This window comes from Prorops nasuta, unplaced genomic scaffold (genome assembly GCF_024137725.1).
Source record: "Prorops nasuta isolate Cenicafe-Biocafe unplaced genomic scaffold, Cenicafe_Pnas_1.2 PNAS00011, whole genome shotgun sequence".
Taxonomy (NCBI): domain Eukaryota; kingdom Metazoa; phylum Arthropoda; class Insecta; order Hymenoptera; family Bethylidae; genus Prorops; species Prorops nasuta.
In genome coordinates, this window is record NW_027116808.1 from 4,539,545 (window position 1) to 4,553,402 (window position 13,858).

The following is a 13,858-nucleotide window of genomic DNA, read 5'->3' on the forward strand; positions in this document are numbered from 1 at the left end:
TATCGTTTGCATATACCGAATTTCCCGTAGATCCGCGTCCACATCGACGAGCCGAAAGAAAAAAATGAATGATTAAAGTTCCAAGAATAGAAAGAAGCAAAATGGAGAACGGTTATACCGGAAACCGTATACACCGATACAGTTTCCGGATTAACGAGTATAGCTGCATGCACGAAAGAAGAAATGAAGAAATCGCGCAATGTCTTCATCCAACTTCCTTCCGAAGTCCCAATAAGAGAGCTCGCGCGCTTCCTCCTCTTTCCACAGGCCAAAGATGGAACTTCCGGTAAGAGTCCCCTATCTATCATCGCAATCCCAAAGTTCGTTATATCCACGCAATTACGATATTCCACGTACACGTTGAGTTTTGCTCATCGCTGGCGGCGAATAATTCAGCGCCGATTCCACGAGGAGGAAACGATTGCGCCAACGAAATTGCAGCCTCGCAGACCGGAAGTGTGTCTAAAGTTCGCGTGACCGACCGAATTCAACCCGAGAGCTGGGATTCGTTCGGGAAAAGAGAGGGAAAATGCAAAGGTGATTCGCCTAGAACCGAGATTGCGAATGTGGAAGAAAGGTATATAAAGTAGAGGGGGAGGGGGGGGGGGGGGGACCTTGAGGGAAAAAATTTGAATGAAAACTAAGGAGACAAGAAACGTTTTATCGATGTACAATACATATGCGCAATATTAAATTATAGACGCGTAAAAAAACAACTAAACAAAAAATAGAATGCACGTATAGAGTCGATTCGGTTGATTCAACCCGAAACCAAATAACAACGCAGACACAACAATCGAAGTATCCACGACAAAGAATGTCAACGTATGAAAAAAAGGAAGAAGAAAATGGAATATGCTGTTGAGCAGGTTGGCTTGGAAAAGGCTCTGTAGACTATATCTATATATATATATACACTGCCGGTCAAAAGTTTAAGACCACTTGAGAAATTTGGCTGCAAAACAGTTGCTTCTTTAAACGCGCATAGCTTGATAATGAAGAAAGATAAAAGAAAATTCGAAACACCATTGGAAAGGTGATGAAATTCTGCATACGATGGAATTAGATTCATTTCCTACAAGCTGATAATTACAGAATTGCAATTAAATAAAAATGCTGCTAAATTAAAAAATTTTAATTTTTCGTTATGTCAATTCAACCTGCTGCAGCACTTGTAATAATTATGGTAACTATGCGAAACTTTGGTGAGATAAAGCTCAAAGTTTTAGCTTTAATTTGAGCCATCAAACGTAACGATATTCATCGTATTTCCTTATTTTCATAACGTTTTTCTGAGTAATGTCGAGAAAAATTTTAGACCGAAAAACAACTGCCCAAGCATTTAAGACAATTTCAGATCGAAGAATCCGTCGGTATATATTAACGACTTATTCTGCTTATTCCATATTGCACTTTTATTCAAATAACACAAAGCACTATTCAATTTTAAATTAAATCAAAAAATGTAGAGTAATAATTAACCAAATCTATTTTATTAATTCGAAGCTTTACAATTATCATATTTCTTTTAATTGAATAAAAGTGCAATATGGAATAAGTAGAATAAGTTGTTAATATACCGACGGATTCTTCGATCTGAAATTGTCTTAAATGCTTGGGCAGTTGTTTTTCGGTCTAATATTTTTCTCGACATTACTCAGAAAAACGTTATGAAAATAAGGAAATACGATGAATATCGTTACGTTTGATGGCTCAAATTAAAGCTAAAACTTTGAGCTTTATCTCACCAAAGTTTCACATAGTTACCATAATTATTACAAGTGCTGCAGCAGGTTGAATTGACATAACGAAAAATTAAAATTTTTTAATTTAGCAGCATTTTTATTTAATTGCAATTCTGTAATTATCAGCTTCTAGGAAATGAATCTAATTCCATCGTATGCAGAATTTCATCACCTTTCCAATGGTGTTTCGAATTTTCTTTTATCTTTCTTCATTATCAAGCTATGCGCGTTTAAAGAAGCAACTGTTTTGCAGCCAAATTTCTCAAGTGGTCTTAAACTTTTGACCGGCAGTGTATATATATATATATACGATTTTCCGGTTTTCCGCTGGCGAACGCAAGCTTGATCCTGCTTAGCCGAGTACCCGCGACGTACCCCCCTCCCCATCAGCCTGTTCTGTCACTTTCGGTTTCTCGTTCCAAGTGCCCCGGTGGCCAGGCCAGACCAGACGGCAGGCAGCAGGCATCCTTTTCTCTCTCGCTCGCTGGTGCTGTGCTGCTGGTGCCGGTGCCTCTCCATCCCTCCCACACGATTCTCAGCTGCCCCGTCTCGCAAAGTCGTGAGAGGGAAAGTATTTTATACCACGCTTCGCTTGGCAAGAGAAAGGGGACACGGTTCGCTCCTAATTTCTGTTTTAACTTGGTGAACCCATATATCCGTACCCGACGCGTAACTCGACTCGCTCGTTAAACGCTCGTGTGCGAATCTACCTCTGTATAGTATGTGTAACACCGTGTCAACACTCCCTCATTCCATACTTGCATCCAAAAGTGCAACGTACCTCGAGCGATTCGACCGTTCTTCGTGCAATGATCCACGGGATCCTTCGAGTTCGTCCCAATGATTATTCCTTAATATAGGTATATATATATATAAACCACACTGGATGATAACGCTTATCAGTCGATTCGTCCATTGTTCCCGTGTCATTACACGTTCGGCAGAGTACCAGGATTTTTGCTCGTACCTTTTTTTTCCTTTTAATGATTCCGTGTCACGCGAGTCATCCAGCCCAGGTGGTAGGTTTTGTCGTGGACGTAACGCATCGTATCCCGGTGTGCGTGCAAATAAATGTGGGCGTTCGAAGAGATGCACAGAGTTTTTCTCAGACTCGCATTTTTCTTTACGTATTATGTAAAAGTTGCTTGAATAGGAAGGGGGTGACCTTAGTCCGCGGAGTTTGTAATGGGCGCGAAAGAACTAACGGCGCTTAACGCGCGGGAATATTCGAGTCTCGATCGGCTCGAGATTCGAATATCTCAAATCTCGAGCGTTTCTTAACATTTTTTCTCTATTAGCTATATATATATATATATATATAGCTATACGTTAAACGTGCGTGGGCGATACATCGAAACCCCATTGTCCTCCAGTGTCCAAGTTGCTTTCAGTCGGGAGTGCAAAGTGCGTATTACGCAACATCCTCCAATTAACGATAAGACGTAATAAATTTTGACTCGAGTGAATTTTCTCTGCGACCCGCGTTAAATCACGGCGAACCAAGCGAATTAATTAATATATATATATATATATATATATATTGCCAGAAATTATGAGTAGATAGACTCGAAAAGTCTTGCGCAATAAAGTTGTTTCTATTCTAATAATCAGGCTCGGTTAATCGAATATTCGGTTAAATTAGAATAAATTAATTAAAGCCAGCGTTTAACGATCTCTACGGCTGCTTTCATATTAATGGTTTTCGTTAATGCTATTTCTAATGTGGATAAATAATGGCCCGTGTATTCGACTATACACGTGCGTGTGGATACAAGTTGGAAAGGGGGGGGGGGGGAGGAGAAAGAAAGAGAGAGAGAGAGAGAGAGGGAGAGAGAAATAAAGCATTGTTAGCCTTGTATAGCAGAGTGCACGGTTAGAGCGCGTTATATAAACGAGTATTAATATCTCTACTTTTTCCCACTGTTCTTGCAAGTATCGTTCACCCGCGCCCAGTACGTTCCTCGTTTTTATTTTCCAAACTGTCTCGTTTTTCGCTCTCGTCGCGCCATAAAGAGAATGCTTCTGCTGGAAGGATCCAAAGGATTTTTGGCGTGCCAGGTTTGTTTTTCACTCGGTCGGAAAAGGAACGGGTATAAACGGATGAATATAGTGTGTAAGAGAGGGGAGAGAGAGAGAGGAAAAGATGCAGTTAGCTCGACGGTTAAAAGTGAAATCGCTCGTGCACTGCCTCGTATGATAGTCGTTATTATATGTTATGCTGACACGAGAGCTGCAGGGTTCACGGGACTTTAAGCCTTTCCTGTGTATGTTCACCGTACACGAGAGCAAACGTAACAACTATTATCTCGGCAGAAGAGGCACTCGTGGAATAAAATAAGCTATATGCTACGAATGCTATGATCGTTCGGTGCTTTGAATACCGTGGAAAAGTCTCTCCCCCGTACCTATTTACAGAGTCGTAACGACTTTACGAGGCTCGAATGTGTAAATACTCGCGAGAGAGAGAGAGAGAGAGAGAGAGAGAGAGAGAGAGAGATCCTTCCGGTGTGACGTGCTTCTCTCTTGACTTTTTGTCTGGTCGGTTCGTTCGCAACTGAGAATTAAAATAGGTTGTAACATTGACAGTGAATCTTTCGCGAAGAACCTGTCGTTTTTCGCTCCTTATACAAATCGATTCCTTTATAGTTTAGTTTCCTTCTTTCCTAGAGAGATCCTTCCGGTGGTATATACTTCTCGGCTATTCGCCTATTCGGTCCGTTCGCAACAACGATAATTTGTAACATTGACAGTGAATTTTTCGTAAAGAACCTGTTGTTTTTCGCTCCTTACAAATCGATTCCTTTATAGTTTAGTTTTCTTCTTTTCTGGAGAGATCCTTCCAGTGATGCTTCCCTCCAAACTTTTCCTCTATTCGATCCGTTCGCAACCAAGAACTAATAAGATAAGCTGTAACATTGACAGTGAATTTTTCGTAAGGCACCCGTTGTTTTTCGCTCCTTACAAATGGACTCCTTAACACACTTTACTTTCCTTCTTTCCTTTTTCCCTATCTCCGATGCGGCGTATAGGCACATAATGCGCGTACCTAAGCACTAATTACGAAAGTGAAAGTATAGGTCGTTCTCGCGATGTTGAAGTACAGCGGAGAGAATTAAAAAGAAATCTTTGCGCCTCTTCTTTCCATTTCTTTTACGTAACTGATCTTGATATTGTTCAGCATTTTTCATTATTTATTCCCGGAGCGATTGTGAAATCAGTTCTAAGTCGTTCTAATGTCCGTGGCTAATGCTACAACTGGCTGAGTAAAAAAATAAGCCACTATACACGAAAGCCTTCCCGATCCACTCGAGTCGCTCCATTGTGATTTCTGATTAAAGTAGCCTAGCTCTGACGTTCGCCTATCTCGATTCTTCCTATTCTCGATATCCCACTCTTGTTCTTCTCTCAAACTCGTTACAATCCATCCTGCAGCACAAAACACATCCAAAATTTCACCAGCTTCCACTAAGAAATAAACGAGAAACAGTTTAGTTGGAAAATGAGAAAATTCACTGCGATAATTATTGCTCTGAATATTTACCAATAAAAGTGCTTTTCGGATTACGTTAATCTTGTCGTTGTAGAAAAATTAATAGGGGAGTTGCGTTTGCCTGCGAAACTTAGCCATTTCGGGTAGGAAGGGGGGAGGAGAAAGAATAATTTTCGAAGCAAAAAGATTACTAATAATTATTTTGTAATCATCCGGCTGGACAGTGCAGTAGTTAAAAAGTTGAAGTACCTTTCACAACGCATTACGGGGACCATGGCATGCGTACACACGTTCGTCGTAAAGGAAAACCTTGGCCAATTGAGATCTCCAACCCAATCTTGATAATCATTCGCTTTAAAGCAGTCGGTGCATTTCTTTATTGCGCAATTCGATGCTTGAAGCACGCCTCGATTTTCGTCCTATTTGCATCGACTGCGAGTGAAATTATTGGAAGGACCCCTGCACTTTTTTCATATATTCAAAAGAATGGCACGTGGATCACGAATGGTTGCACCTTGCACAGTGGGCATCCACGTTCTTTGCACACTCGAATCTCGACGATTCTGGATTTTCATCACGATCAGGGTTATTTTTTGTTGCAAAATTGTTTAATCGTCATTTACCCCCTTTCATTTATATTTCTCCTATTGTTTTCTCTCTTAAGTTTTTTCATGTTATATAACAATAGTTTAAAGTATTTTCCATGCGTCAGTTTTCGGTAGATTGAACCAGATTTATGGCGTGTTATGCAATCGAGCCATTAATTTCTGCTCGATTGATCATCTGCAACCAAGGTAAATCATTGTTGATTATCACAGATTTATCTTTCCTATGCGAGCCACGGCATATCATAGCCAAGTTTTTAATCGTCTCTAAATCGTATTATCGATTCAAGGTTAACGAAAAATAATACGCTTGTATCGATGTGTATCTTGTGTGTAAACTGGAAGAGGTTCATGATGATAAGCCAATTCTGCACAATATACACTCATTTTCTATCGACGTACAAATGGTTTATCTGCAACTATAGAAAGTTATTATTTTCCAATTGAACCAAGTACCACTAGTAACGGAACAATATTGTATGCACTTATAGTTTTTACAATTTAGTGCATTTTACAAATACGACTCGATAAGGAGTATTTTTAGATGATCGATCATTCGTTAAATTCCCATGTTTAAAGAAAAAATAATACGTTTATATCGATGTGTATCTTGCGTGTAGACTGAAAAAGGTCCATGATGGATAAGCCAATTCTGCACGAGATACGTGTATTGTCTATCGACGTACAAATGGTTTACCTGTAACAATAGAAAGTTATTATTTTCCAATTGAACCAAGTACCATTAGTAATGGGAAAAGTGCATGCACTTATAGTTGTTATACTATTTAGTGCATTTTACAAATGCGACTCGATAAGGAAAGTCTCCTAGATTATCAATCAATCGTTAAATTCCCAAGTTTGACAATCTCCTATATAAATATATATATATATATATATATATATATATATATGAACGTAGAAATATTTTGTCCTTATTGTGATAATTGATGAATATTCATTATCTGCGAGGGCAAAGCTTTTACCGGTTATCTCAAGTAGAATTCATCTTTGTCCGGTGGTATCGTTGTATCGATCAAACGTAGGTATCTATATTTTCTTACACGTGTACCTTATAACTTGGTGCGATTTGTAATATCAGATTCGCGTCATGTAACGGTTAGTTGAAAAGTAAAGTTTATTAATAACCTTCTCTCCCACTTGATCAGCTTCGATTAAAATAGTGCGTAGAACCGTCAAATGTCGTAAAAACCGCCAAACAAATTTTACTATGTTTATGCACCAACAGCAGTGCTCAATTTTCCCCACGCACAATACTCGAGAGTGATCTATTAATTTTATTTTGCGCCTTTCCAATAGAATTTTTACGTCTCATGGACCAATCGTGTCATTCTTATCAACGTCATTTCATTCTCTCGGTATATAGGAAGTAGAAAATTATCAGCTATTTTGCGTAATATCAGATTTAGCACAAGTGTAATGCACAAAAATAGTTCAACTATGACCTACTTTTCTATCGGGCAATTTTTAATCTGTATCGATCGGGAGGAATTTTTAGGGAGAAAATAACGAGATAGAGACAATTCGCCTGGAAGTAGTTTATTGACGCCATTACAAATATTAATTGATTAATAATAAATTCATTAATAGCAATAATGATGACAATAATAATAATGGTAATAATAATTAATCATAATTATAATTTAACTATAAATACAAGAATAAGAATTAATTAAAAACTAATTTTCTTTGTTTCTTGTGACAGCTGCCTCAATGCTTGAAAAGACCTAGCAATCCTACAGATTTAAATTTTCTCCGGTACAGAAATCAAATTGAGAACTGTAAACCACGTGTTGTTCTATATATGCAGTAAGTATACCTAGTTTATATTCTAACAGCTAAGCGTGTACATCTACATTCATCGAAAACCATCTCATCTTTGTCGAAGAAAAATCGTCGTAAAAGAATTGTCCGAATTACATAATGCCACCGACTCGCGCGAAACCAAACACTCTCGATAAAAGCAAGATACCCCAAAACTAGAGGAAAAGAAAAAAATATTAGTTTAAGATACTCGACCGATCATTTTGTCGCAAAGTTCGTCGAGTTATTTAACACTAGCGGTATTAGACTATTTTTCCAACCATTAGCGATTCATCTTTTTCAATGATTAACATAAATCAAGGCTTACTATATAAAAGGAAGTAAGTCGTGTAAACACTTAGAAGAAAACAGCATATTGATAACGTATCGTATAACACGAAAACTACAGCTAGCATACAAGGATTACTCTATTTCAAGCTATCTTTACTGTATAACTTATAATGCTTGTAAATATATTCCACTATTGTAACATTTCTCAATTTTAGTATTAGAAACATGCATGTACGTTCGACATTATTCATTGTGCCTTGTATGATTCCATAAGTTTTCCCAAGATACATATATCAAAAATTTACCGAAGCAAGCAATCTATAAATCTACAAACTTCTTACCGATAAATGTTTGAGTAAGTTAAAAACTTTGTTCAAAAGTTACCTCTGAAATCAGATCAAGTGCTCGGTCATTGGCCCTTTTACGCCTATTAGATATCAGAACAATGATTTAAAACAGAGGAATGTAAAAATGCTATAGAGCGTTGGTAATTTTGAAATTAAATCGAGAAAGGAATGTTACGTTAGATACAGCACTAGAAAAAAATGTAAGACAAATCCAATAAAAATATCTTCGTACGAAATAGTTGATTGTTACAGCCCCAAAAAGTCGATATTTCCAAAGGCACTGTAAAAATGAACTTATACCCCGTACGAGGGTTACATATATACTAAACTCCTCGTAACTTTTGTAAAACTGCACCTTTTCGCTTAGAAACGTGAAAAATGCGTGAATAAAAACGCAATGCCGAGCCTCTCGTTTCAAGTTCGTACAGCAAAGTTCAGTTATCAAAGTGTTTCAGTTAAGCGGCTCAATCTCTACGTAATCATAGATAAAAGTCGGTGAATCGTTTGGAGAATCAGTTAACATTTCGGCCTGTGACAGTTGGATGGCTGGGTTGCTCCAGGGATCGATATCAGTCCCACCGATATCCAAACCAAGGCGCAAGTTGGCCGGAGTATTACCAATGACAAAGTGATCTTCGGTCAGGGGTAATGCATCCTTCAGCAATAACCTACAGAAAGTTCATCAACAGTTACGACGTACTCTCTTATCTAGAGGAAAATAAACAAAATATCTGTTCACGTGATCTTACCAAATGCTCTCATCAGCCACAACGTGAACTTTAGGAACGGGAAATCCGTTGAACGGTGATGCAACGGGCAAAGTGTAAGCTCCCATGTCTTCAAAGATGATCCAGTCTCCTAGCTCCATCTCGTGCAGCAATATATTGTCCACAACCTGATCCAAACCATCGCAAGTTGGACCCCAGATGCTCGATGGGATCATTTTTCCGCAACCATCCTGAATGAATAATGTTTTTTTTTTATACAATGCAGAAAGATACGGAGGATATAAAAATGAAGGGAAAAATTTACCTTCAACGGTAATGGAGTTACATGTTGATGGTCATAAAGCAAACAGTTGAAAGAGCCATATACACCGTCATTGATGTAATACATATTGTGCGTAGTGACATTAGGACAATTTTCATCGCCACGAACTGAACGCTTGCTGTGGATACTTGTAGCCAGAGTAAACGCTGACGCCACGTAAAAGCGTCCAGGCTCTGCGATTATATGCACTGCGTCGGCTGAAACATCAGAAAACAGAAGCTTAGTACGATGAAATTGCGAAAATCAACATTGTAATCGACTTCCAATCACTAATACATTTGGAATAATCTGTTAAAAAGGTTATAACTCACTGTCAAAGTATTCGTCGATTGCTTTATTAACGACGTCTGCAATTTTATCGATGCTGGTGCCTTTATTTCCTGGATAGCCACCACCGATATCAAGTAGATACGGCTTGAATCCAAGATCAATTGCCAAGTCGAAAAGAATCTTTGCGTGACGGATTGCCCTGTGAAACACAGGTGGATCTTGACAGCCAGAACCAACGTGAAAGCTGACGCCGATAACGTCCAGATCTAGCATTCTTGCTATGCGCAATAAATTGGGAGCCTCGTAGATTGGGTCACAACCAAATTTCATACCCAGTTGGCATTGAGCAACTTCGGCATCGCAACGAATGCGAATTACGACCTAATAACAATTAAATCGATTGAATGTTTGTCTGCCGAATGACATACTCTAAAAAAGACTTGATTGATTAGTAGTTCTCGAAAAAGCTTTATTAAACGAATAATAATCTACGCGTATATTAGAAGACACTTGTATCAATCTGATAAGATAAAAAGGGGGAAATATGTGAAAGAATTCAACATCTCTCTTTCTCCAAAAATCAATCGACAGAAATGAGAATTACTTGAATAAAAGATTTTTACATACCTTAGCTGCCGGATGAAGCTTTTTGATTTTATGTAGCTCGCTTTCATTGTCAACGGTCATAGTGTCGACACCCACAGCAGCGGCATGACGAATGTGAGATGCTGGTTTAGCTGGGTTGGCAAAAATGATTTTTGAAGAATCTACTCCGACGCTTAGAACTTTATTGATTTCAGTCTAAAAACAAATTTACGCTTAAATTTTACTTGTAGAGTAATACAGCAAAAACTTGTAGAGATTATACTCACTTTTGATGCACAGTCAAAGCCAATACCAAGTGATGCTAGTACTTCAAGTACGATTAAACTGTCGTTACATTTAACAGCTGAAAATTAAGAAACATATAGAGATATTTTCATAAATACAAACAATTTTATATTTTACTGGCAAACAACTTACCATAGTAAGGCTGAACACGTGGCAATTTTTCTTTCCAAATTTGATGTTTATTTACAATATCTCCAATATCAAGTACATAAAATGCTTCTTCTTGTAAGCCACTTAATGCAATATCTTTGACCACAGTCATAACGTTAGACGACCCGTCCAAAACGTGGATACGTTCATCCAGATTTGTAACCTTCATGTTGAATGATTAAAGTATGTAGTTTAGTTAAATATTCTATAGGTGCTAGGCAGCAAACTGTAATTAAATAAAGAGAGATATAGTAGTTCGTATCCAAAAAGAAACTGTACTAGAAACTTTTTAATGGTTTTTTCCAAATACGTACGAGGCAGCTGTCAATGAGAATCTTGACTGTCGTGGGGAGACGGGTTAAAATAATATCACTGTAGGGGTGCTAGCAAAGCCACGGGGGCTCTGCGTTCAGGGCCAACTTCCAGTTGCAACTGTTAGTCAGACACCCACCAACAGACTGGTTCACCAGCCTATCGCAGATTGAACCCTAAAATCAAACAATTGCATGTTGTTAAACTCTTTCATATATTTGTAATGTACAAATCAACTATAATGATCTAGACTGCTTGGAGCCCACTTCACTGATAACGTATTTTGTACTTCAAGATGATTAATGATTACTACTGATATGAAATTCCAACAGTATTGCTGGAGTTGTAATTCATGACAAAAATAATAATTGTTTGCTTTATAAAATTTCCAATTTCATACAATGTTTTCTACAATAATTCTCATGATAAAACATGTATTACCTTAGCGTGGAACGTAATTCTCAGGCCTTGTATATAACACATACAAAAAATAAATTGCGGATGAAATTTTGGGCAATTTTATACTAAAGAGGACACCAAAGTTAAAATATGTATAAGAAAATTTAAAATAAAAACTTGAAAAATATAAGAGAAAGATTTTATGGAATACTGCAGAGCAGCTTCAGACCCCAAGAAATGCAGGACAGAACTGAACCTGAAGCAACTATTTAGGGCACTATTTATACGAGGAAGATAAGTATTATCAGGCAGTCTTTGCGTGGTTCCAAGTCTACTCCTCAGTATAGCTTATCTGCATGACAGTCAAGAGGTACATGGTTCATAGTGATCCAATCAAATAAGAAGGAGGGTGATGCACATGCCATTTCCAAGAATTGAGCTCCGTAGGGGGCAAACAATATATTACATTTTTCAATAATATTGGCTGTACATTCATCAACATCAATCTATGACAATTTCTGATATAAGCAATGCAATAATTTTATGTACCATGTGACCTAATCTTGTGATAAACATTCAGATATATTACAAAATAAATAATAATTCAAGGAGACAAGTCAATTAAAAAATTGAAAATATTTACCATAAAGATGATTATTCTCTAATTTGAATGATCAATAAGAGGTTTACAGATACTGCCAAATCAATAATTTTTTAAGAACTAAATAATTTCACTAATAATATAAAGACAGTTACTGAGTAATTTATATTATGCATAACAAATTGATCAAAAGACTGAAGCTTACTGATCTTAGTCATTGTTATGAACGCAAGTAATGCACCATCTGTGCAAATATTTGATTCTACTTGACCATTCCTTCAAACAAATTTTTAAAGCTTATCAACAAGGAGGATTCGAGCAGAAGAGTCTTGTTAAATCATTGAAAACACTAATAATCAATGAATAACATAGCTTTTAGCAATTATCAAGCATACTAAATTTCATTAGCAATAATCAGTAAATGTTGCTAAAATACTATATCTGCAATCACTCTGATAAAATAAATTATTTTATCCCAGATTAAACGAGGATAAAAAATTAGATACGTCAAAATATGAGAGAAACAAGGACAGAGTACTGATGGTATACAATCATTCACTGGTTTGAAGAGGAAATACCAGACAGAGTGGGTTTCTGCCAGTCTCAAGGCAATAAGAGATATAGGCTACACGCGTTCCACAAATTTTACAATATTAACCGCTTTAAATCTCATTGAGTCAGCTTATTTGCAAACGACTTGGTAATGCAGCAAGATGCCAATGCGTCTGCCTCTGTTGTAGCTAATGTACATAAGACTTTAGATACGGAGCCATCTTCAATAGTTAAAAAATCAACTAATCAAGGTACTAAAGTAAAATTGTTTTTCTTACAAGTGATACTCTACTAGTCAATTTCTAAAAGTTATTTCCTATATCTAGAAACACGGGAAAATGAAGACTTATTTGACTGAAGCCTGTATTCAAAAGCAGTTAATGCAACTTGATAGATACAATAATAATATAGATTATTAAACTTGATATGCATATTGCGTTTAAAAATAGTGAAGTATGCCAGTTTCGAAGAAAACGTCAGAAATAATATATTTTTATCACGCATACATAGAATCGGATTAAATAAAAATAGAATTCCATCAATATACAAGATGTATAAATGCGAGTCTCTACAGTCAGTAGATACTACGTCAGATCTTTACAAGGCAATGGTAACGGTTATCTCGAATTTCCTTAAAATTTGAAATAAATATCATTGGGGCCGTACTGCGTAACATATGTCTGAAATATGAGTCATCGATAGATATTAAATCTACGTGGTAGCAATGATTAGAAGAAAGATTGACTGGGATTGAGCATTGTGGTGCCATACAGTGAGAGATCATAGTATTATATATTGTAATTGTTAGATAATGATTACCTTATCAGATGATCGCCACCCTACGGGCCGGCACACGGTTATTGACGGAATGGTGAAAGTTTTCGGAGACTGGATCCCAAAAATCAGTCAGATCAATTGATAAGGGTAATTCTTTCGTTCGTAAGAAGACCAGAGCCTGTCGGATTTCCACGCGACACGTTGTTCGTGGATTATTTCGGAATAAAACATTCGTTCACACGTTCGCTTTACCGTTTACGCTCTAGCGTCGGGCATCGCGATTATCTCGAAGTTGAAAATTTTTAATTTCAATGAAATTTTCGGTTAATTCGGAATGTTTAAAATTTGCGAAATTTCATACCACACCACACGACACCACCAGCCAAACCCCAACCAAGAACACTCGAATCGGAAAAGGAGCCCAACAAAGCATAGAACAAAAATTTACGTGAAACGCGTGGGTGTTCTAATTCTGCGAGACTCACGGCGCCATCTATGAGCTAAAAAACAATGCCCAATCTTGTCCATACCTGCCTGGTGATACAAAAGCCTAGTGG

General features: G+C 37.4%; 1 protein-coding gene across 2 annotated transcripts; it reads right to left on the reverse strand.

Annotated features, from left to right (window-relative positions):
- Window positions 1-7,381: 7,381 nt before the first annotated feature.
- On the reverse strand, window positions 7,382-13,725 carry LOC136777710 (ornithine decarboxylase-like). Of its 2 annotated transcripts, none has more exons than XM_066734221.1 (9): window positions 13,344-13,725; window positions 10,975-11,148; window positions 10,643-10,886; window positions 10,492-10,568; window positions 10,247-10,420; window positions 9,661-10,000; window positions 9,332-9,546; window positions 9,049-9,257; window positions 7,382-8,967 (listed from the first exon to the last, which is right to left on the reverse strand). In XM_066734221.1, the coding sequence occupies exons 3-9, from the start codon at window positions 10,827-10,829 to the stop codon at window positions 8,751-8,753; spliced, it is 1,419 nt and encodes a 472-aa protein (XP_066590318.1). In that variant the 5' UTR covers window positions 10,830-10,886; window positions 10,975-11,148; window positions 13,344-13,725; the 3' UTR covers window positions 7,382-8,750. The 2 variants fall into 2 exon arrangements, with proteins under 2 accessions (XP_066590318.1, XP_066590319.1); XM_066734222.1 differs by lacking the exon at window positions 13,344-13,725 and adding an exon at window positions 11,414-11,621.
- Between the last annotated feature and the right edge of the window lie 133 nt (window positions 13,726-13,858).